This window comes from Chinchilla lanigera, unplaced genomic scaffold (assembly GCF_000276665.1).
Source record: "Chinchilla lanigera isolate Chin_1 unplaced genomic scaffold, ChiLan1.0 scaffold00041, whole genome shotgun sequence".
Classification (NCBI taxonomy): domain Eukaryota; kingdom Metazoa; phylum Chordata; class Mammalia; order Rodentia; family Chinchillidae; genus Chinchilla; species Chinchilla lanigera.
In genome coordinates, this window is record NW_004955442.1 from 17,090,629 (window position 1) to 17,114,048 (window position 23,420).

General features: G+C 50.0%; 3 protein-coding genes across 3 annotated transcripts; 2 read left to right on the top strand and 1 right to left on the bottom strand.

Annotated features, from left to right (window-relative positions):
* Window positions 1–333: 333 nt before the first annotated feature.
* On the top strand, window positions 334–7,440 carry Rhbdf1 (rhomboid 5 homolog 1 (Drosophila); the record flags this gene model as incomplete). The annotated part of the gene is given in 17 exon segments (XM_005391681.2): window positions 334–474; window positions 544–674; window positions 1,525–1,738; window positions 2,147–2,356; window positions 2,431–2,553; window positions 2,626–2,783; window positions 3,172–3,429; window positions 3,519–3,630; window positions 3,721–3,795; window positions 3,877–4,038; window positions 4,733–4,833; window positions 4,973–5,036; window positions 5,418–5,512; window positions 6,041–6,116; window positions 6,186–6,286; window positions 6,403–6,556; window positions 6,772–7,440. Coding segments are annotated over 17 exon segments (2,571 nt in total). The 3' UTR covers window positions 7,192–7,440.
* Window positions 7,441–7,858: 418 nt separating this feature from the next.
* On the bottom strand, window positions 7,859–10,869 carry Snrnp25 (small nuclear ribonucleoprotein 25kDa (U11/U12)). The gene is made up of 5 exons (XM_005391683.2): window positions 10,657–10,869; window positions 9,725–9,815; window positions 9,386–9,491; window positions 8,794–8,868; window positions 7,859–8,406 (listed from the first exon to the last, which is right to left on the bottom strand). Exons 1-5 carry the CDS (start codon window positions 10,696–10,698, stop codon window positions 8,349–8,351), a joined length of 372 nt encoding a protein of 123 aa, XP_005391740.1. The 5' UTR covers window positions 10,699–10,869; the 3' UTR covers window positions 7,859–8,348.
* Window positions 10,870–10,956: 87 nt separating this feature from the next.
* Window positions 10,957–16,061, top strand: Polr3k (polymerase (RNA) III (DNA directed) polypeptide K, 12.3 kDa). Its single transcript, XM_005391684.2, has 3 exons — window positions 10,957–11,167; window positions 12,633–12,720; window positions 15,561–16,061. The coding sequence occupies exons 1-3, from the start codon at window positions 11,057–11,059 to the stop codon at window positions 15,686–15,688; spliced, it is 327 nt and encodes a 108-aa protein (XP_005391741.1). The 5' UTR covers window positions 10,957–11,056; the 3' UTR covers window positions 15,689–16,061.
* Window positions 16,062–23,420: the final 7,359 nt, after the last annotated feature.

Sequence of the window (23,420 nt, forward strand, 5' to 3'; positions counted from 1 at the left end):
CTCAGCCTCCCGAGTGCTGAGGTTACAGGTGTACATGCCCAGTTGGGAGGGCAGGGATTTTCACCTGCTTCTCCAGTATGTGCCAAGCACCCTAAGGATCTTGCTCATAGTAGGTGCTCCCAATGTCTCATGCATTAGTCTTGTCTGAGGACCTGCCTATGGGGAGGAGCAAGGCAAGCACAGAGCATGTCAGTGTGGGGCACAGGGCAGTGCTCCGACGTGACCGCTGTAAGCACCACTGTTGGCTTTATCACTGCTTCATTGGTCTTGGCACAGTGAGTCGTCAGAGATCAGTCAGCATTGTAATTAGTGAATGGTGCCTCACACCCCCAGGCCTGCCTCACTCCACCTGAAACCATGAATGAGGCCCGCAGGGACAGCACAAGCAGCCTGCAGCGCAAGAAGCCGCCCTGGCTAAAGCTAGACATCCCGGCTATGGTGCCCCCGGCAACAGAGGAACCTGGCTTCCTGCAGGTAGGCCCTGGCCAGCAGGAGTTGTGTGTGTGCCCCACGCAGGCACCTCACCATGACCCTGTTTCCCAGCCCTTGAGACGCCAGGCTTTCCTGCGGAGTGTGAGCATGCCCGCTGAGTCAGCCCGTGTGCCTTCGCCCTACCATGAGCCCCGGCGGCCTGTGCTGCAGCGGCAGACGTCCATCACACAGACCATCCGCAGGTACTGACCGCACCGCCCTGGCTATTCTGGAGGTTGGGTCAGGGACTGGGTCGTGGGGAGGCAGCGCACAGGTCCCCTTTTGGGTATTGGTCCTGGGAATGGGGCAGGAGCCCCTCCTATCTCAGGTCACTCCTCTATCTGGGTTTCCATGTTCTGGGCGCTGACTGCTCTCACCTCACCCCGCTTTGCTCCCTCCGAACCCACTCTCCTCTGTTCCCCCCACCCTAACACTCTGGCCCCTCACAGCCGACAGGTACGCTTTGGGCGAGTTCACACCCTGCCCCTCCCAGGTCCCCGGGCTGCCCGCAGGGCCTCCCCACAGCGCCAGTCTCTGTCTTGGTCCCTGCTCAGGTACCGCAGGCAGGTCATGAATGTGTTGGTGTTTTTTGGTGTGTGCATGTCATGTGGCCTCTTGGAGCTGCCAGAGTGGTTGGCATTTCCTGGGGTCCCCTCAGGGCAGGTGCTGGCCATGTTTCTCTGCATGTTCTAGGGCTGTGGGCACCCTGCCTGGGCCTGTGGCACCTGCTGAGTTCTCTGGTGTCCTGGGTTGCAGCCACGGCCTGGAGCCAGGCTCCCCCTCTGGACTCGGGTAGGGTGGGGACCTGAGTGTGGCTTGCCTGGATTGAGGTCAGAAGATGTGCTCTATTGGGAACTGGAGTCGGCTTATTGTTTGAGAGGGTTAGAGCTGAAACCCACTTGTCCTTGTAATTAGATTATACCAATCCAGCCCCTAGCCCCTGGAGTGCCTGGAGGCCTGGTGCAGAGCATGCTGGCTGGGGGTTGCCCTCTGAGACCCCCTGCCTGAGAGGAGTAGATGTGGCTACCCCATACTGAGTCCCTCCCATGTCAGGGGGACAGCTGATTGGTTCGGAGTGAGCAAAGACAGTGACAGTACCCAGAAGTGGCAACGCAAAAGCATCCGTCACTGCAGCCAGCGATACGGGAAACTGAAGCCTCAGGTCATCCGGGAACTGGACCTACCCAGCCAGGACAATGTGTCTTTGACCAGTACTGAGACACCACCTCCACTATATGTGGGGCCATGCCAGCTGGGCATGCAGAAGGTGCGCTGCTGCTGCTGACTCTTGCAGGGCCCTCATTGTTGTCTGGGCTGGGACTGGGGACATCAGCCAGAGCAGAGGACTGTCCTCAGGAGTCATGTTTGGGCAGGCAGCCAGACAGTCCCAGGAAAGCACCTCAGATAATCTGGGAAGAGGAACCATAGTGGATGGGGAGGCTGAGTCCTGGGGTTGCTCTGGGGCCAGCTTTTGGATAGGAGACCCTCACGAAGGAGAGGGATCCCTGTAGGTGCTGTGGGTGGGGTGATGCCCGTGTAGCTAGCTGTCCAGGGCCTCCAAAGCGTGAGAAGGCAGCAGCTGAGCTCTCCCTTTGAGGCATCTATGGGTCTGCCTGGGCTAGGAGCCCCCGTGGTATGTTCCCAGCCCTGACTAGCACCTCCTTGTCTCTGCCAGATCATAGACCCTCTCGCCCGGGGCCGGGCCTTCCGCATGGCAGATGATGCTGCTGATGGCCTGAGTGCTCCGCACACCCCTGTCACGCCAGGTGCTGCCTCCCTCTGCTCCTTCTCCAGCTCCCGCTCAGGTTTCAACAGGCTCCCTCGGAGACGCAAGCGCGAGTCCGTGGCCAAGATGAGCTTCCGGGCAGCCGCAGCACTCATGAAGGTGGGTACAGGGGCCACGGGTGAGGGTGGGGCCCAGTCAGCTGCCAGGTCCCAAGGTTGCCTCCTTGCCGGTAGGGCCGTTCTGTTAGAGATGGCACATTGCGCCGGGCACAGCGCCGAAGCTTTACCCCTGCCAGCTTCCTAGAGGAGGACACAGTGGACTTCCCTGATGAGCTGGACACATCCTTCTTTGCCCGGGTAAGAAGAGCTTGGGGTATCACCCCTTCTCCCGCATCTCTGTATCCATCCTGACCTCACATGTTTGCTCAGGAAGGTGTCCTCCACGAGGAGCTGTCCACGTACCCGGATGAAGTGTTTGAGTCCCCATCAGAGGCAGCGCTCAAGGACTGGGAGAAAGCCCCTGAGCAGGCTGACCTCACGGGTGGGGCCCTGGACCGGAGCGAGCTGGAGCGCAGCCACTTGATGCTGTGAGTATGACAGCAGGCCAGGGGTTCGCAGGGATAAGCTTTGCCTTACCAGGAGCTGCTGGTCCCTAGTGAGTGATGCCCTTGCATTTGCGACAGAGCGGGTTTCCTGGTGGACTGGGAACCCAGGACTGTGCATGCTCCTGGAAAATGCCAAAGCCCAGGGGCTGGACCACTCCAGGTGGGAGGAGGAACATGACTTGGTCCATATGGCTGAGGTACAGAACCTCCTGTGGGTCCCGGGAAGGGTGCCACATTGCTTTTTTACTGGTAAGGAAGGGGCCTGCCCCGTGTCGACAGCCGGGACAGGACAGAGACTGACCAGTGTTCTGCTCTGCTGGGGGTGGATCTCCGCAAGCCGGGCGGTGGTGAACGCGCCGGCTCCCCCTAGGCCCCTGGAGCGCGGCTGGCGGAAGCAAAAGGAGGGCGGCACAGCGGCCCCACAGCCCAAGGTGCGGCTTCGACAGGAGGTGGTGACTCCCGCGGGACCACGACGCGGCCAGCGCATCGCTGTGCCCGTGCGGAAGCTCTTTGCCCGTGAGAAGCGGCCGTATGGGCTGGGCATGGTGGGGCGCCTCACCAACCGTACCTACCGCAAGCGCATCGACAGCTACGTCAAGCGCCAGATCGAGGACATGGACGACCACAGGTGGGCGCGAGGCCGGGGCTGGTACACAGGCTCCTGGGCGAGGGCTCCGGCGGGGCAGGGGATGCGCTCGCTAACGCTCCGCCCTGCAGGCCCTTCTTCACCTACTGGCTCACCTTCGTGCACTCGCTCGTCACCATTCTAGCCGTGTGCATCTATGGCATCGCGCCCGTGGGCTTCTCGCAGCATGAGACGGTGGACTCGGTGAGCTCTCGCCCGCTCCCGGCCCCCTCAGGCCGTGCTCCGGGAGGAAGAGGCCTGCTCAGCCTGGTCTAATCGTGGCATGTCCCCCAGGTGTTGCGGAACCGGGGTGTTTACGAGAATGTCAAGTACGTGCAGCAGGAGAACTTCTGGATCGGCCCCAGCTCGGTGAGGGCGGGGGCTGAGGGCGGGGCCTGGCAGGGTAGGTTGGGGGGACAGGGGCCCCAGCTGCTGTCTCCCTCTCCACAGGAGGCCCTCATTCACCTGGGTGCCAAGTTCTCGCCCTGCATGCGCCAGGACCCGCAGGTGCACAGCTTCATCAGCACCGCCCGTGAGCGGGAGAAGCACTCCGCCTGCTGCGTGCGCAACGATCAGTCTGGCTGCGTGCAGACCTCAGAGGAGGAGTGCTCGGTGTGTCTGCACAGCTCCTGCCCTTGGCTCTGTGTCCCTAGACTTTACCCTGGCTTGCTTGCTTTTATTTATTTACATATCACTATGTAGTTCAGGCTGGCCTTGCACTCACTATGTAGCGCAGGCTAGCCTTGAAATTGTGGCAATCTTCCTGCCTCAGCCTCCTGATTGCAGGTGTGCACCACCATGTCCAGCTATCCTGGCCTTCTTTTTTTTTGGTATCCTGGCTTTTGGCATCATACCTGCCTGCCACATTAGGCCTTGCCTGTGGCTGTCATGACTTCTCACTATTGCCCTTTTCTGCCCCTGGTTCCTTTAGATGATTATTTGCTTTTTTGATTTGGTCTTGATTTGGCATCCATCTTGTCTGTGTGTGTGCCTCTGAAAGTTAACATAAGCGGCACTGCCTTTCGAGCTCTAATCATCTGATACGGAGGTGGATAGTTCACGTTTCCTGATTTAGGACATAGAAGCTGCTTTTAAACTAATAGGAATTATGCTGTTGAACTCCTTGTAACAGAATCTCTCCTGACTGCAAGTGCGTTTTAGGAGTGTAAACTCAGGGGTGAAGTGGTGAAGTTAGAGGAGGAGCTCCGTGGCTTTGCTTTGACTCCTGACTCTGAGCCCCCACACTGTGCTGACTGAACTGGGCAAGGGCTGGCCTCTGACCAGGGCTGACCCTGTGTCTCTGCAGTCCACGCTGGCAGTGTGGGTGAAATGGCCGAGGCATCCCAGCGCCCCAGACCTTGCTGGTCACAAGAGGCAGTTTGGCTCTGTCTGCCACCAAGACCCCAGGTCAGTCCTGCCAGCTGTTCTCTTACCTGCCTTGTCCACATCTCCTTGAAGGGTGTAGGTGCTCTCCTTGTGGACTGAGTGGGAGGGTGCCAATGCCAGGGGCTGGAGCAGGCTCTGACCATGTTCTGGGCTCATGCAGGGTGTGTGATGAGCCCTCCTCTGAGGATCCCCACGAGTGGCCAGAAGACATCACCAAGTGGCCGGTGAGGAGTGGGGGGAGTCTTAGGGGGTCATGCTTGTCATATGGGGTAGGAGGTCACACTCCACCCATTGGTGATGCCAGAGACTCCCATTATGGGCCTGCCCATTTTTAGATGCTATGTTCCTGGTTTTTGCCCAGTAAGGCCTGCCTCTCCAGGCAAATAGGGCAAGAAATCTAGGTAGAGATCTGGAAGGCCAGACCATAGTCTTCTAGCTTGACAGATGGCCCGGCTGAGGCTTTAGGGTAAGGTAGTCTGCTAAAGTTAAGGAAGGCCCATCTTCTACCCTATCACACTGCCCATCTCTGCCTCAGCCTGTAAATTGGGTGTGGGGCCAAGAACTGGGAGAAGCCGTGACCTAGCTCATCCTTATTTATGACCTAGATCTGCACCAAAAACAGTGCTGGGAACCATACCAATCATCCTCACATGGACTGTGTCATAACGGGCCGGCCTTGCTGCATTGGCACCAAAGGCAGGTAGGTGTGCAAATGCAGGTGTCTCTGGGCACACATCATTGTCCTAGACTGTACGCTTTTCCCTTACCAAGTCTTAGCTTGCATGGTGGCATACATGTATAATCTCAGTTCTATAGGAGACCAAAGCAGGAGCATCAAAAGCTTGAGGCCAGCCTGGGCAACTTAATAAGAACTTGTCTCAAAATCAAAGTACTGAGAATCAGCTTAGTGGTAGAGTGCTGGCCTAGTATGTTCAAGGCCCTGGTTCAGTCTGCAGTACTGCCAAAACCAAAACAGCAAAGGGCTAGGGGTGTAGCTCAGTGGTAAAGTGTCCCTGTAATCCCCAGTAACCACCCCCAACAAAACAGCAAGTCCTGAAATAACCCAAGGTTCTACAGGGTTTCGGAGAAAGGGCCAACAAAGGTAAGTGGGTAGGTATGTGGGTCAGAAGTGTTGGCCTGGGTAGTATGAGCAGATGCCTCCACCCTTGGACCCCAGCAGTCCCCCAGTGCAGGGTGTCACCCTCCAAACCTTGGCCTGACCTTCCAGGTGTGAAATCACCTCCCGGGAGTACTGTGACTTCATGAGAGGCTACTTCCACGAGGAAGCCACACTCTGCTCGCAGGTAGGCTTTGAGGGTATGTCCCTTCCCTCCTCCCCATCACTTCAGGTACTGACTGGCCACTCTGCACAGGTGCACTGCATGGATGATGTGTGTGGTCTCCTGCCTTTCCTCAACCCCGAGGTGCCTGACCAGTTCTACCGCCTATGGCTGTCCCTCTTCCTGCACGCTGGGCAAGTGAAACTGGGCTGGGCAGGTGGTCTCAGGGAGCCCACGAGTGGTTGGCCGGTGGCGGTGAAGCCATTATCCCTGCTGAGTGCTTCCAACCTACACCTTCTACTGCCCACAGGATTCTGCACTGCCTGGTGTCTGTCTGCTTCCAGATGACTGTCCTGCGCGACCTGGAAAAGCTGGCAGGCTGGCACCGCATAGCCATCATCTATCTGCTGAGTGGTGTCACTGGCAACCTGGCCAGTGCCATCTTCCTGCCATACAGGGCAGAGGTAAGGCTGCCTCCCTGGGTGGGGATCCTCCTTATATGCCTGTGGCCCTGCATGAACTGTCTGTATTGAGCACGAGTGGCCAGCCTGGGGGAATCTTCACTGGTCTCAGTCCCAGCGTGCTCTGGGCCCAGGGAGCGGGGATGAGATGAAACTGAGCCTAGGGAGGCTGCCTGGCCTGGCTGGCTCACAGCCGCTGTCACTGCCACTGCCCCCAGGTGGGCCCGGCCGGTTCGCAGTTTGGCATCCTGGCCTGCCTCTTCGTGGAGCTCTTCCAGAGCTGGCAGATCCTGGCACGGCCCTGGCGTGCCTTCTTCAAGCTGTTGGCTGTGGTGCTCTTCCTCTTCGCCTTTGGGCTGCTACCCTGGATCGACAACTTTGCCCACATCTCGGGCTTCATCAGTGGCCTCTTCCTCTCCTTTGCCTTCCTGCCCTACATCAGCTTCGGCAAGTTTGACCTGTACCGCAAACGCTGCCAGATCATCATCTTCCAGGCAGTCTTCCTGGGCCTGCTGGCTGGCCTGGTGATCCTCTTCTACTTCTATCCCGTCCGCTGTGAGTGGTGCGAGTTCCTCACCTGCATCCCCTTCACCGACAAGTTCTGTGAGAAGTATGAGCTGGATGCTCAGCTCCACTGAGCTAGCTGTGGGCGCTGGTGGCTGTGACCACCCTTAGCCTCACAGGTGTGCAGGACTGTGCCTGATCTATGTGGGGACTTGCGTTTTCCAAACACAGACCTCTTGTGCCTTGTTCATTTTTGTTGAACCCTTTATATTGCTGGGCATTTATTACACTAATTCCCATGATAACCTTCTAACTAGTCCCTTGACGACCACTGCATGTGGCCAATAAATGGACTGGGAGCGTTTTAGCTGCCACTAACTTGACTGGGGCTGTCTCCTCCTTCCTGATTTCTAGCTGGGATAGTGGAGGGAGGCTCTGTAGGCCCTGGCCCCCGCCCCCACCCCCAATCCAGGACAAATGCAGCCATAGGCCCTCTTACCTCTAGAGGGAAGGCCTGCAGCCAGGTGGGTGCACCTCGCTCACCCTTCTAATAAGACAGCGTTGGGACAGGGCCCTGCGGAAGTACTGCCACATTTCCCCATTTGCACGTGGGAAGCGCCCCACCTTTGTCCCCAGCAGCTCCTGTTTCCTCCCCATGCTGCCTCCCTTTCCACTGAGCTGGGCAAGACGCCGCTGTAGGGAGCCCGATGGGTGGAGGCTGGAGGCCCAGGTACACCCGTGTCACAGGCTCACTGCCAACGCAGGCTCCAGGATATTGGCCCTTGTTTTCTCACAAGCATAAACAGGAGACACCTGCTTAGATTTTATTTACAAATCCTTGCAGTGGAGATCACGGTAACAGGCATGTGGTATGGACACAGGACTCAGGTGTGGTCTCTTGGACCTTAAGGCTCACCCGTGCCAGTTCTCTGCCGTAAGCTCCCCTCTGTGAGGGGCAAATCCACACCCTCCTATACAGGGTACTGTGGCTTTCTGACTTCAAAATATGAAGCAAACAGGTTCACTGTGCACATAAGGCCAGGCCTGCAGCCCTGTGCCCAGGGTTGTTAAGTCCAGGAAGAGGTCAGGTGAAGTTCACAGGACAGCAGGAACGGAGGCTTGCCCTGTTCTGGTCGTCAGAGATCCAGGATTCATGCTGCCAGTTTCCACTGGGCACACTGTGGATGCAGTCACCTTGACACCCTTTTTATGAGAAGGACAATGGCTGGAGGGAATCCATCTTGCTGGGGAAAGCTCAACCATAGTGAATGAAGTTGTCTTTGACTGAGGTTCACTTTTGCCTCAGCTTTTTGATGAAGGACACCTCATCCCGATTCCGGATACCGTAACTGGGGGGAAACAAAGGAAAGGTAATGTCTGATCCACAGAAGGATTGTGATTCCCCAACCTGAGACTTGTGAAGGACCGAGAAAGGACAGGTGAGGGTGCGGGGGGTACTGAAGGAAGCCATGAGGTGGGGTGCATATCCGCCCATCCTGGCCATAATATACCAGAAGCAGCCTTTACCTCATGCCTGCTCTGGTTTCCCTCTCTGACATTGTGAGAATCAGCCTGGGCCCTGGAGCTGCTCCTCTACCTATGAGAGCCCCACGGGAGCTCCTTGTGGGAGCGATTTAGTGCTGTCAGGGATATTCCTGCTGTACCCTCTGGCAGAGTATGGGGCACTAGAGGGCAACAGACTACATGCCCCTCTAGAGTTCATGGCCTGAACTTACTCTCGGAGCTTTTTCTTGTCCTCTGTGAGTTTCTCTCCCGCAGAGGTCAGATGGTACGTCCTCCACACATAGGACCTGCAAGAGAGGCTCAGGTAAACCACCTTCTACCTGAAGTGGGGGGAAGGCTGAGCAGTAGGGATGAGGGGTTGAGGTACACAGGCCTATGGGGCCAAGAGCAGCTGGGCTTTTCTCCTGTACAATGTACACACCAGGACTATGGCAGCTGCCAGGAGGTACTGTGTGGATGGCTGGGCTGATCAAACAGGTGACGGTACTGACTCGGCTGAAAGGATACTTCCTAACTAGGGAGACCACTTCCAGACATACTAACGGCCAAAGGTGCCCCCAAGTGAAGAATCCAGCAGTGTAGGTGTAGTGAAGCTGATGACAGAATGAATGTAGAAACAACAGTGGAGGTAGGAGCTCTGGGCACAGAAACCCTCAGGCCCCTCTGCACGGTCTCACGACTCATCACTGCAGCCACTACTCCACAGCAGAGTACTGGTGCTATGCACATATGGAGCAGCTTCCCTCGGAAGCCCCACACCAGCCCCAGGAAGGGGTAGAATGAAGGAGCCACTCCTCCACTTACCAGCTGATGTGTTGAATGCCCCCTTCACGCTCCTGCTTAAGTTGCACATATCTCTGAATGGCCTTCTTCAAGTCCAGCACCGTGGCATTCTGCACTACGACCACAGCTGCAACCATGAATGGACACAAGTGGGAGAAGACCCATGTGGGAATCCACAGCCAGAGCCTCTGACAGCAGGACAGGAATCTAGAACTTATCTGGCTCTGCTCTGTTGGTCAGGATGGGCCCGTGGTTGTCCCAGTATCCCTGGGCATGGCCCCTGAGTTTCTCACTGATTAGCTCTGGTAACATCTTGTCCTGGTGCAAGGTCAGGGGTAAAGGGAGGAGGACAGCACTCACGCATTACTTCCCCATCCATCTTGCACACTCGGACTGTCATGGCTTGGCCATATTCTAGTGCTATCTGCGAGTTGACCTCTTCCAAAGTAACCTAGAAAAGACCAAAGGTTGAGGCAGGAACCCTGGCCCTCTAGCACCAAAAAGGGCAAAGAAAAACATGCTGATAGCGAGCAAAAAGTGATGCATCATTTTATGAAAGGCAAGAAGAACGAGCTGTTACCTAAACATTATGGTTTTCTGTTTCTCAGTACTCCACCCCATCTCACATTCCATCCTTTTTTTTTCGGTCTTTTTGAGATGGGGTCTCGCTATGCAGTTCAGGCTGGCTTTGAGCTCACTTTATAGCCCAGGCTGGTTTTGAACTCGAAATAATCCTCGTGCCTCAGCCCCCCGAGGGCTGGGATTACAGGCGAGTGCTGGGATTACAGGCTTATGCCACCACACCCAGCTTCCATCCATTTCTATTAATTTGTTTTAGGCATACTGAGGATAGATTTCAGGTCTGCACCTGTGTTAGACAAGTGCTGTACCACTGAGCTACATCCTAACCCTCCACATGTTTATATATAATACTCAGAGTACAGAGACTGGAAAGAAGGGCATAGAAACAGTTGGGGAGGATGAACCCGCATGCTTCTGGGGAAGAACGTGGGGGCTGTCAGTTCTCCCTCCGATTCCTGGGATCCAAGCCAGGCTTCCAAAGTAATGATTTAAAAAAAAAAAAAAAGCTTTAATAAAACATTTAAGCAGGGAACACAGCTACGCAACCCCCAGCACCGGGTGCGTGTGGGGGGAAGTCAGCTGGGCGGGTCAGTCCTGTAATCTCAATACTTGGGAGGCTCTAGGGTGCGAACGCCGTTTACCCGGGCAAGGGGCTTCTAGAGTCCCCGCCCTGCCCCGAGGCGCCTTCTTCGATCCCGCAGTCCGCGTACCTGGATCGGTAGGTCGCAGAGCAGCGGGTCCTGGACCACCATGGCGAGACCCTCCTGGAACACGTCCACGGCCTCGGAGTGCGGCAGCGTCTCCTCTTCATCCTCATCGTCCTCCAGAGCCTCCGGTCCGCGCGCGGTCTCGGAGTCCTCCACGGTCTCCTGTTTCCCGGCCCAGTCCGTCCTGCTGGGGAATCAGAGTGCGCACGCGCAGACACTGAGCCCGCCCCAGCGAGGCAGCCCAGCCATTGGCTCGCTGAGGGGCGGGCGGCAGCAATGACCAATGAGAAATACGAGAGCTCCTGCCGCAAGGCTGGCTGGGAGCGTGCGGATGGTGAGGGAGTTGTGGGAGTGGGTGCTGTCAACGTGAGAAGCCGGCGTGGGACGCAGTGGAGTGCTAGCCATGCTGCTCTTCTGCCCCGGTTGTGGGAACGGGCTGATCGTGGAGGAGGGACAGCGCTGTCACCGCTTTGCCTGCAACACCTGCCCTTACGTGCACAACATCACCCGCAAGGTAGGACCCGGCGGCCCGCGCGGCTCTGCTTCCGCCGCCGCCCCCTCCCCCGCGGTCCCGAGTCGGCCTCTGTGCGCGCGCTCACTAGTCCTTCGGCTGTGGGCGCTGGGCACTCCTCATTTGGACCCTCCTGTAGTCCAGCCATTTTTTCCTCGGTGTTGTCGCCCTGGCTCGGCCGCGGCCACCCCTGGATCACCGGGGACCTTCCCGTCGGGCCCTGCGCTCCCGTGCCGCGGGATTCCTAACCGCTGTAGGAGGTGATCATGTTAGAGCCTCGTCGGAGTCCGAACTCTGCTTGGAAACGTAGAGCAGTTCCCCAGGGCTTTCCGGGCCCGCTTCCCACGCTGCTTCTCTGATTTCAGGTCCCAGTGTGCTTCCTCTTGCTCTTTTGTCCCAGCCCCATTCAAATTGGCCTGCTAGAGGCGCTCCCATCGTACATATGGTCCTGCTAGGGCTTTGCGCATGTTTACTTTCCAGCCTAGATAGTCACGTTGCTCATTGGTCTTGTCCCACTTAGGTGATTGCCCTGTTTAAAATTGTAGCCCCTCCCTCCCGTTTATTATCTTTCCTCCTTTTTTTTTTTCCCCCGTGGGATTCATTACTTTTTAATATATTCAGTAGCTTGTATACCTTGTTTATTAGTATTAGGATATAAGCTTAGGAGGGCAGAGATTTCTTTTGTTTTTGTTTGCTCAACGCCTAGAATGGAATTTAGAAAATGGTAGGTGTAGGTGTGAATGATGCACACTGCACTATATATAGCTTGTAAGTTTCCCTTATAATCCAACTTTGCTTTGTAGAAGTTAGGACATATTGCTGCTCCCTCACTCTTAACGTTTACGTACTGTACCTTTACGACTGTGTGGTTCTAGAGTATGATTATGAGCTTTTATGTAATCTTGACATTTCAGGAATGCTTGATAAAATTTGAGAAAGAAACCAAGTGTGACCTGCTTTGTTTTTTTTTTTTTTGTTTTTCTCCGGTACCAGGAACCGAACTCACGACTTTGCGCTTGCCAGGCAGGCGCTTTGCCGCTGAGCTAAATCCCCAGCCCCCTGCTTTGAAATTCTCTTCCTGGGAGTAGTGCCTGGGCTACCCAGCAAAGTGGTACTGATTGGCTTCCCTTGTTTTTGCTTCTTTCATCTTGGGTTATCAAATGTCTTAGAGGTAGGGGAGAAGAGCAGCTCACATCTAAGCTGATTTCCCCCTCCTCTTCTGGTGCTTCTTCCAGTCTTTACAAAGGCGTCTGATAGCTGAACCTGTTTCTTCCGCTTGGGGAACATCCCAGTGGGACTTCCACATTTCCGTGGTGTGTTGCTCCTCTGAGAGTAGGAACTTTGTGCATTTGTCATCTCTTTGCTTCTTGTGAAGGGAAGTTGAAGGGACATTTGGGGGCAGTTGTGGTTTGGTGGTTTATGCCTGAACTGCTCCCTGTCTTGGAGTCTGAAGGTTTGTTTTTGTTAGGTAACCAACCGGAAGTATCCAAAGCTGAAAGAAGTGGATGATGTGCTTGGAGGATCAGCAGCCTGGGAGAATGTTGACTCTACTGCAGGTGAGAGGGAAGACTTTTTCCACTGCCAAGCTGTGGACAACTGTGGTGTTGACTGTGTCACTGTATGTCAGAGCCTGATCTGTTTGTATGATGTAGGCTTCTAAAAACAGGAAATGCATTTTTCTTTAGTTTATTATTTAAAATTTGTTACACAAACAACATGGGTATAAGCTTTGGAGTTAGATTCTCCGAGTAACCTCTTGTTATAGGCCCTTGGTTGTATACCTTGAAATCTCTTGTTTGTTTTTTTCCATTACCGAGAATCGAACTCATGACCTCACACTTGCCAGGCAGGCACTGTGCCGCTGAGTTAAATGCCCAGTCCAACAGAAATCTTTTTTTGTTGTTTTGTTTTTTTTTTCCGGTACTGGGAATCGAACTCACAACCTCCCGCTTGCCAGGCAGGCACTGTGCCACTGAGCTAAATCCCCAGCCTTCCCTTGAAATCTCCGGCTAAGAGCCAGGCATGGTTGTGCATGCCTGTAATCCCAGCACTCACGAGGTAGGAAGACCCTTGTGATTTCAAGGCCAGCCTGAACTGCATAGCAAGACCCTGTCTCAACAAACAAACAACAACAACAAAAAAAACACAGAAAGAAAGAAAGAAAAGGAAATCACTGATTAAGCCATCCATGTAGCTTGTGCGAGCTAGAAGTGAGTTGCACAGTTATTGGTCTACACGCCACAGGTGACAGCTTGGATGACAGCAACAGTGACCAGAGACTGGAGAAACAAAAAAGTATTTTTATTCTAATACGGACTTTAGAATGTTAGTACCAGGAAGGATTAAAGTGTAGGTGGGATAAAAGAAATTATTTTTTATATTTTGTTTTGTTTTTTTGAGACAGGGTCTCACTATGTAGTCCAGGCTGGCCTTGAACTCACTATATTGTCCAGGCTAGCCTCAAACTCTTGGGGATCCTCCTACTTCAGTCTCCTGAGTGCTGGGATTATAGGCATGTGCTACCACGCCTGGTATATTTTAAGTCTTGATGTGAAAGGGAAGGAAAGAGAAGGGTGCTTTATAACCTGGTTGTTCCCCTCCCCCTTTTGGTACTGGGGATTGAGCCCAAGGTCTTGCACATGCTGTGCAAGTGGCCTACTCCTGAGCTACATACCTAGCCTCCCTCTTTTTTTTGTCTTTTTGAGACAAGGTCTCACTGTGCAGTTCAGGCTGGCTTTGAGCTCATTTTGTAGCCCAAGCTGGTCTCAAACTTGCAATGATCCTCCTGCCTCAGCTTCCTGAGTGCTGGGATTACACGAGTGTGCCACCATGTCCAGGGACTAGCCTTTTTAAAAACACATTTATTTTGCTGGGTATGGTGGTGCATGCCTATAATCCCAGCACTCAGGGAGGCTGAGGCAGGAGGATTGCTGTGAGTTTGAGGCCAACCTGGACTACATAGTGAATTCAAACCCAGCCTGAACTATACAGCGCGACACTGCCTCAAAACAAAAACAAATACAATTTACTTTGATTAGAATATAACCTGTTTTGAGAGGGGGAATGTTTAACTCATGATTAGTGCTGTCTTTTCCTCCTATAGAAGAACATATAAATCTATGCTAAAAAGTTAGTTAAACAAATAAATCTACTGTGTTAAAGCAGCTGGAGAAGCTGTTGCTAAAATGATTCCCTGGACATAGCCATCCATTGGGAAGATGAGACGCCTGCCATATGTCCATTGTTTAGAAAGCTGTGATACCCTTATTGGGGAGATTCTACCTGGTGTTGACCCCAAAATAAACACCATCCATGAGTTACTATCTTAGTCTTTTTGTGGTGCTCTAACAGAGTACCATGCACTGGATAATGTATGAAGTTCTGGAGGCTGGGAAGAAGTCAAAGATCGAGGGGATAGCCGGAGGGTCAGGTGGAGAAGGCTGCGGGAATGCAGGGAACGGAGACCTGCAGCAGCCCTGGGCCGTGAGCTGCAGGGTACACAGGGCCCCAGTCCTCTTCAGTTCTACCTTCTACAAAATCCCTGGGTGGGGTTTTTCCTCCAGTTTCCAACAGGGTACTCATTCCTTTAAGACCTCCTCAGAATGGTCTATTTCTGCAGTATTTTGTTTAGAAACATTTAACCAATCTCCAGGAAGAAACAGCTTTCCTTACCGCTCTTTGGTTTTGAGTCCTTCCCAGAAACCTAATACTGCATTCACAGTAACAAACTTTTCCAGCATTCACTTCAAACCTAGTCTAGTAGCTGGGCATGGTGGTGCATGCTTGTAGTCCTAGCACTTGGGAGGTTGAGGGAGGAGGATCACCGTGAGTTCAAGGCCAGCACGGACTACATAGTGAGTTCAAGGCCAGCCTGAGCTATATAGTGAGACCTTGTCTCAAAAACACAATGAAACAAAAAACATAACTATTCTAGTTTTAGCTGGGACTCAGGGTGGTATGTACCTGTGGTTCCTAGCTACTTGGAAGGCTGATCTCCAAATTTAAGGGCAGTCTGGGACTATTGCAAGACCCTATCTCAAAAAAAGAAAAAAAAAAGGAAAGAAAACTGTTCCAGCCTCTACCTATAGCCCCATGTCAAGTATATTGTTACAGTAGCACAAAAAAGATTGAGATGGTCACCATCTATGTTATGGTTCCATCCGTCTTCAATCAAATTTGAAAGAAAAGTGAGGCCCAGGGAGGGGAGGAGAGCATTTTAAACGTGGCAGGACTCCTTGACTTCCTCAAGGTGAGTGCATGAAAGGATGATGTCACTGGACTTACTCCTGCGCAGGGAGACCAGATGCGCAAGTCAGTCTTCACCTTCTCCTGAGGGGTGTTCCTCACAAGCGTCACTTTTGTGTCATGTGGGTCATTTGCTGTTTCTTGTTTCCAGAACCATGTCCCAAATGCGAACATCCTCGTGCCTACTTCATGCAGCTTCAGACTCGCTCTGCAGATGAGCCGATGACCACCTTCTACAAGTGCTGCAATGCCCAGTGCGGACACCGCTGGAGGGATTAGGCTGGTAGAGCTGCTTCAGTACCTGCTGGGAGTGTGAAGTGTGTGTCCTGGGGGGTCTTTATCGGTATAGTGAGAAGCTGATCTTTTTTGCGGGGAAGACCAATGTGTCAGGAAATGTAGCCCATCTGCCAGTTAGGGTGAGTGAAATCATTAATGTCCAGGGAGTTTGTGTGTGGGGAAGAGACCTGAAAGGAAGTATACTCAGTTTAAAGTCCTTTTTCTCTCATATTTTACATTTACTGGGCAATTGACTTTTTTTTTTTTTTTTACCACCATCCAACAGTTTGTACAGTGTAGCTCATTAGATACCCCTAAATATTTAACTTATTTAATCAAAATTTATTCTGAATATTTAATAAAAAATGAAGTCTAACACTGTTGTTTCATTGTTGTTGTTTTAAGTCCTGGGGACAGAACCCAGAAACACTAGCACTGAGCTATATACACCCCGCCCTTTTTAAATTTTGAGACAGGTCTCACTAAGTTGCCTGGGTGAGGCTCAAACTTGCAGTCTTTCAGTGTTAGCCTCCCAGCTGGCTAGAATTATAGGAGTGCCCATCATGCCCAGCTGGCATTAATACTCTTGGGCTTTGAGACTCTTATTAAGTAAAATAGGGGTCGCTTGAACACAAGCACAGGGACACAAAAGACAGTTGATCTGATAACTGAGATGGCCACTGAGTGACTAGCAGGTGAGAATAACATAAAACATGATATTCTGGACAGAGAACATTCACATCCCAGGCAGGATGTGGGGGACACCGTGAGATTTCATCACACAACTCAAACAGTCTGGGCCCAGGGGTATAGCTCAGTGGCACAAACTCCTGCCTGGCAAGTGTGAGGTCCCGAGTTCAGTTCCTGGCACCAAAAAAAAAAAAAACAACTCAAACTGTGTAATTTAAAACTTACGAATTGTGCTGGGAATGGTGGCACATTCCTGTAACTCCAGTGACATGAGAGGGTGAGGCAAGAGAATCCCAAGTTTAAGGTCAGCCTGGGAAACTTGGAAAGAGACCCTATTCTAAGATAAATAATAACAACAAAAATGATGCATGAATTGTTTTTGGGATTTTCCATTTAATATTTTCTTGTGTTTTTTTTTTTGTCTTTTTGCGACAGGGTCACGCTATGCAGTTCAGGCTGGCCTTGAGCTCATTTTGTATCCCAGGATGGTCTCAAATTTGCAACAATCCTCCTGCCTCAGCCTCCTGAGTGCTGGAATTACAGGCATGCATCCCCACACCTTGCTAATCATATTTTTTGTTGTTGTTGTTTTTTTGTTTTTTTGTTTTTCTCCGGTACCGGGAACCAAACTCACGACCTTGCGCTTGCCAGGCAGGCTCTTTTGCCGCTGAGCTAAATCCCCAGCCCCGCTAATCATATTTTTAAAAGTAACCTAAATAAGAAAATGTTTAGTCTAGGTAATTTAGTATAAACCACCTTGAAATGTTACTTTTGTACTTTTGTGTTGTCAGTGGGTATTGGCCATAGCAACTAGGAATGCTGAAGGTCCGGCTGTTCCGGTATGAGTCAAAGACCCTGAAATCTTGGCTGACGGTGCAGTGCAGCTGTGCACACCTCTGACCTAAAGGTTTCATTGTGCTGTGCGGGGATAGTTTTGCTCTGAGACCTAATAGGTGATTATAAATTATTAGACCCTGAGGTCTTGATTTCTGTTTCTTTATTTACCCGTCATTAGCAAAGCCTATTGTTTCGATCCCCTTTGTCCTTCAGGCTTGCTACTATCTAATTACCTGCCTAATACAACTATATACTACTTACAGGAAACTCACTTTACACCTAAAGACAAATATTGGATGAAAGTAACAGGATGGGAAAGACATGCCCTGTAGTAGCCAGAAGAGAACAGAGGTGGCTGTGTGTAAATAATCCAATCATAAAATGGGTGATTTCAGCAATACGAGGAATCTGAAGTGTACTGGAGTACTGGAGTACTGAAGTTCACAGAGACAAAGGGGAAGTATTTGTCAGGTTGGGTGAAGAGGGCATGATGAGGTATCTTAGCAGGTATGTGGTTTTAATTTTGCAAGACAAGAAGGATTCTAGAGATGGATGGGTGGTGGTGATGTTTGCACAAGAATACGATGGTCAGTGGGCCAGGGATGTAGCCCAGCAGCATAAGTGCCTGCCTGGCAAGCTTAAGGTCCTGAGTTCAATTCCTGGTACCAAAAAAAAAGGAAAAGAATATGATGGTCACGATGCTAAATTTTATGTTGTGAGTATTTTAGCACAATAGAAAATATTTATTAAAGACAACTCTAGCCAGGGTCAGTGGCATATTCCCATAACCCCAGCTTTTTAGGAGACCAAGGCAGGAGGAGTGCAAGTTCAAGGCCAGCTGGGCAACTTAGTGAGAGCCTGGTAAGATGAAAAAGCAGGTGAAGTGCAGCTGTAGCTCAGTGCCCCCTTCGGTCAATCCCCAGTACTGCAAATCAAACAGAACAAAACCCAAATGAAATGAAACCCAGAAAAGCCAAAACACCACCACCACCACCACTCCCTGCAGCTGTTTGTGTGCTCTTTGGTGGTTTTTCTTCTGTGGATGTTGTCTGTTTCCATCTTTTTCTTTTTTTGCGCCCCCCCTTAAAAGTGTGGCACTGGAGATTGAAGCCAGTGAGCACTGAGCTACATTTCAGCATTCCTCTTCAAGCTTTGAGGCAAGGTCATGCTAAGTTGCACAGGTGGCTGTGAACCTGCCATCCTGCTTCAGCCTATCAAGTAGCTGGGATGACGGGCATGTGCCACCCTGGCCGGATGTTGTTTCCCATGGATCTCTATGTGGGAGAAGGGTGGAGTGTCAGGCAGGGTGTCCTGTTAGTGCATTTTCTTTTCCTTCTTGCCTTCCAGCAGTTTATTGGTTTTTGGTTTTTGTTTTTGTTTTTCTTCCGGTACCAGGAATCGAACTCACGACCTTGCGCTTGCCAGGCAAGCGCTTTTGCCGCTGAGCTAAATCCCCAGCCCCCTTCCAGCAGTTTATTGGAACAGAGACATTGAAAAGAATCCCCACTGTTACGAACATAAATTGGGGTTTTTTAGCCAGTGTATAAACTGAATAAAAAATAAAAATAAAAAATCCAATTGTAGATTAACATTTCTTTTTTTATTCATTTGTCATACTGGCAGTGCAAACCCAAACCTGACCTAAAAGTACAGTCTAAAGTAACAACGTACAGTTTCCTTCTTCCATCCTGAGAGCTGTAAAAGCTTAAGGGCCGAATAATGTCTAAAATTTAGTTACCTTTTCCTAAGCTGAGCGTTTCCTGTCTTGTCAGTAACTGTGTTATGAAGTAAAGGAGACTTAGGTGAAATGTTCTTATTCATCATAGCTGCTGTATCGATTGCCTCTGACCTCTACAACTTCACGGAAGTCTGAGAAGTGTTCATACAAAAAGATACTGCCTTAGCTGACTTAATTGCGCCCTGTCACAATGTGTGACTGTGGCTGGGTACAGGATGAGAAAGATTATTTAGCAAGTTAGCAAGACTTAGTTCAGTCACTGAGAAGACCCAAAGGAGCTGGTTCCAAAGTCTCAGGAAAACAGTGATGAGGTGAGACCTCTGTGGTTATTTATTTGTAACTCAGTGACATGAAAACATGAGAATAAAGATGTAGAAGGAGCCAGGCGTGGTGGCACATGCCTGTAATCCCAGCACTCGGGAGGCTGAGGCAGGAGGATCACTGAGAGTTTGAGGCCAGCCTGGGCTACAAAGTGAGCTCAAGGCCAGCCTGAACTGCATAGTGAGACCCTGTCTCAAAAAGACCAAAAAAAAAAAAAAAAAAAAAAAAGAAGGAAAGCATTTGCAGCATACATATTATATAGGAGTGTTTGTTGGGACAGGGCTGGAAAGGGATGGTTTGTCAAACGACACATGTCAATCTTATGGGGCGGAGGGGACACAATGGCCAAAGCAAACATCTCTGAGAACAAACTGCTTTTAGTTCTGCTGACTGTTGCCTTGCAGATTCTGCTTTAAACTCTAAGCATGCATTCGGGGAACGTAGGAACTATTTTATTCCTCAAAATCCAGGTGATGACAATGTACTGTATTCCTGATCTGGTGTTTTTCTCGTCATCACTGTCTTGTAAATCGTCATCTGCTCCATCTGCTTCTGATTGCTATACATGTTTATTACCACCCAGGCTGTTCATCATCTCAGAAATGATCAAAATTATGTGTGTCTTCATGGAGTCAGTCCTCCTCTTCCAGTATTGAAATCCCACTAAGCCAATTAAGCTTTGCTCTTTTGTTAACCTAGGCCAGTGATGGCAAACCTCTTAGAGCTTCCAGTGACTATGAACAGCCAGATGTTTGTCACCACTGACCTAGGCCCTGGCTGGCCAGATCCTCCTTTCTGTCAACAACAGAAAATTGATCTTCCATTCTTTTATGCTTAGAATCGTTTGGATCAGTACAGTGAAGGAGGTTAATTTCATTTAAATGTCTAAAAGTATCACTTTGGCTGGGGATATAGCTCAGTGGCATAGCACCTGCCCGGCAAGTGTGAGATTGTGAGTTTGATTCCCAGTACAAGAATAAATAAATAAAAAATAAAAGAAGTATCACTTCTTTGGGACAACTGAAAATAAATTTGGATTTCTCAGAATTGATGTTAACATGTTTACTGTCTTCAACACAAACTTCAGTGAAGACAGTGCCTTTGAGCATATCACTTTGCAGTCACAGGCTGCCTGGTGGTGGCTGTTAGGGACTCAACTCTCTGGGGGCGCTCAACCTGGACCCCAAAAGTGCACTGAGAAAGAAGGCTCTGGTCCAAAAGTGGAAGGGTAGCTGGGCTTGGTGGCACACGTCTGTAATCCCAGCACTTGGGAGGCTGAGGCAGGAGGATTGTTGCGAGTTTGAGACTAGCCTGGGCTACAAAGTGAGCTCAAGCCCAGCCTGAACTGCATAGCGAAACCCTGTCTCAAAAAAGACCAAAAAAAACAAACCAGAAGTGGAAGGGTAGGAAAGGGCCACAAGGACAGAGAATCCATTCTCAGTGGGAAGCGGCACTGATGTTGGTCTAAGCAGCCAGTCTGTGGGTGGCTTCCTGGGTGTGCAGGTGCGGGGTTAGGGTGGAGTGAGCTGGCCTGCTTGGCTGCTGCGTATGTAGGACTCCGACCAACCCTGACTGCCCTCTAAGACTCTCTCCACTTGGCTCCTGCTGCCCAGGGAGGGGCCGGGGCTGGCTCTTGCAGACATCCTCTCCTGAGTGTTTTCAGATGTGGTTTTCTTTGACAACCAGTCAAACCTTGACTGCCTGCCTTCTTTGGGGGATTTGGTATAGTCAGTGTTTCATTTTGTTTCATGCAGTGCTGTGATTTATTACTTTTATTTAAAATGTATTTTTCACTTACTTTCCTTCTGGCTAATTTTTTTAAGGTTTCTATTTTTCTGCTGATAGTTCATATTCATTGGGAGTATATTTTCCTTTAGCATAGTTAGAGTAAATTCTTTAAAACTGTTTCTATTTCTTCTGGGTATGGTGGTGCATACTTGTAATCCTGGCATTCAGAGGGCTGGAGCAGGAGGATCTTTGAAAGTTTAGGCCAGCCTGGGTTACATAGTGACTTCAAGGCCAGCCTGAACTGCACAGTGAGACCCTGTCTCAAGAACAACAAAACCCTTTTCAATTTCCAACAACTTGGTTGTGGGAGACAAGTCTCTGCTGCCATTCTTCTTGAGTATGGGTCACATAGTTGTGTTTCTTTTTTTTTTTTTTGCAGTACCTGGGATCGAACTCATGACCTTGGGCTTGCCAGACAGGCGCTTATGCCACTGAGCTATATCCCCAGCCCATAGTTCTAATTCTTCGTATGTCTAATTTGTATTTATCTTGGAGACTGAGAGTGATAAACATTGTTGAGACTGGGTGCTGCAGTGTTTCTCTGGAGAGTGTTGACTTCTTTGTTCATTATTTTAGCAGACTCCCAGCTGTGTCTTTGAGTTGGGCAGCTGCTGAAACTTCTGGTGGTTGTTTTTTTTTTTAACCTTAGCTGGGCGACTTGAAGTTGTCATGCACTCATTTGTAGTTCATGAGTCATTCAGAGGCTATATTTGGGTAGGCTACTTTTTTAGATTTTTCTTGACTTTTTGAGATGCACTGTGCCCAGGAGATTTAGATAGACTTTATTTTTTTGTTTTGTTTTTCTGGTACCGGGAATTGAACTCACCACCTTGCGCTCGCCAGGCAGGTGCTGTGCTGCTGAGCTAAATCCCCAGCCCCTAGATAGACTTTAGATACAGAATTTGGGGCTCTCCTTTTTACAGGATTTTTTTACTTCCTATTCAGTCCTGTGGTCCTCACTTCTGGTGTCATGCTATGGGTGGTGTGGCCTGCTGGTCTTGAGTTAGTAAATTAAGGCTTCAGGGAGAGGAAAAGAACCCAGACGAAAAGAAGGAGGCCCTCTTTAGTAAGGATACTAGAGAAGCGATGTCTTCAGTGAATAGAAAAGTATATGCTTATAATAAATTAGATGAGGGTAATGTTCATTAAAGTTTAAATTTTAGAGCTGGGTGTGGTAGCGCACACCTCTAATCCCAGCACTCAAGAGGCTGAAGCAGGAGGATTGCTGGTGAGTTCAAGGTCAGACTGAGCTACACATATATATGCTGAGAAATGAACTTGTTACCCCAAAGAACATGGCCAATACATACATGAGAAGATGCTTTTTTTTTTTTTTATCTTTTTGAGACAGGGTTTCACTATGCAATTCAGACTGGCCTTGAACTTACTTTGTAGCCCAGGCTGGCCTTGAAATCACAGTGAGCCACCTGCCTCAGCCTCTTGAGTGCTAAGATATTTCTCCTGACTGATTATTTAGGATGTATAAAAATAGAAAAGCTTTGAAATATCTTTGCCTATCAAACTGGCAGAGATTAAAGATTGATGTTTATTCTTGGTAAGGGTTATAGGCATTTTCACATTGCAGGTGGGAAGAGCAGTTGGTGTAACATTTTTGTAAGCCACTTGGCAGTATCTACCAATGCTGTAAAATGCCAAAGTTGAGACCCCACAGTTCTGCTGCTAGCAGTTTTTCATGTAGGAGTACTCAATCCATTGATTAAAGGTTCAGGCCTAATTGTGATTCTTTCACTAATAAAAGCTAATGGAAAAGGACCCTTTATTAAGCTGATGACTAGACCTACATTTAATTTTCCTGCAGTGTATGAAGTATTGTACCAGAGTATTAGAAGATATGTAATATTTTATTGATAAACCTATCCTTTACAAGGAATACATTTTAGGATGTCATCATTTTGATGTGAATCATATAAATGTTGGTAATATGCTGTTTAATATACATGTAGTGTTTCAAGAGATTCACTTAATTGCCTTTTGCCCGCGGATATTATGTAGTCTCTTTGCAATTGTGTTTTTATAGAAAATGACATTAAAAGAATAGTTCATGTAGAGAAATATTAGTGGTTGTTGTTTCCCCACCTGTATTTATGGGTGTTAGTTCAACTGCTTTGCTAGTTGCAAAGCTATATTATCAGAGTAAAAGTGTATTTGTAAACTGTATGGAACTAAAAATTAGGAATAAAACCATTTTCTTACAAAAAAATAAAATAAAATAAATAAACATTCAGGCCCAGAACTGTTCACTATATCTAATACAGGCAACAATCCAGATGTCCACTGCAGGGATGTTTTGTTTTGTTTTTTGACACAGGGTCTTGTGAGGTAATTCAGGCTGGCCTTGCA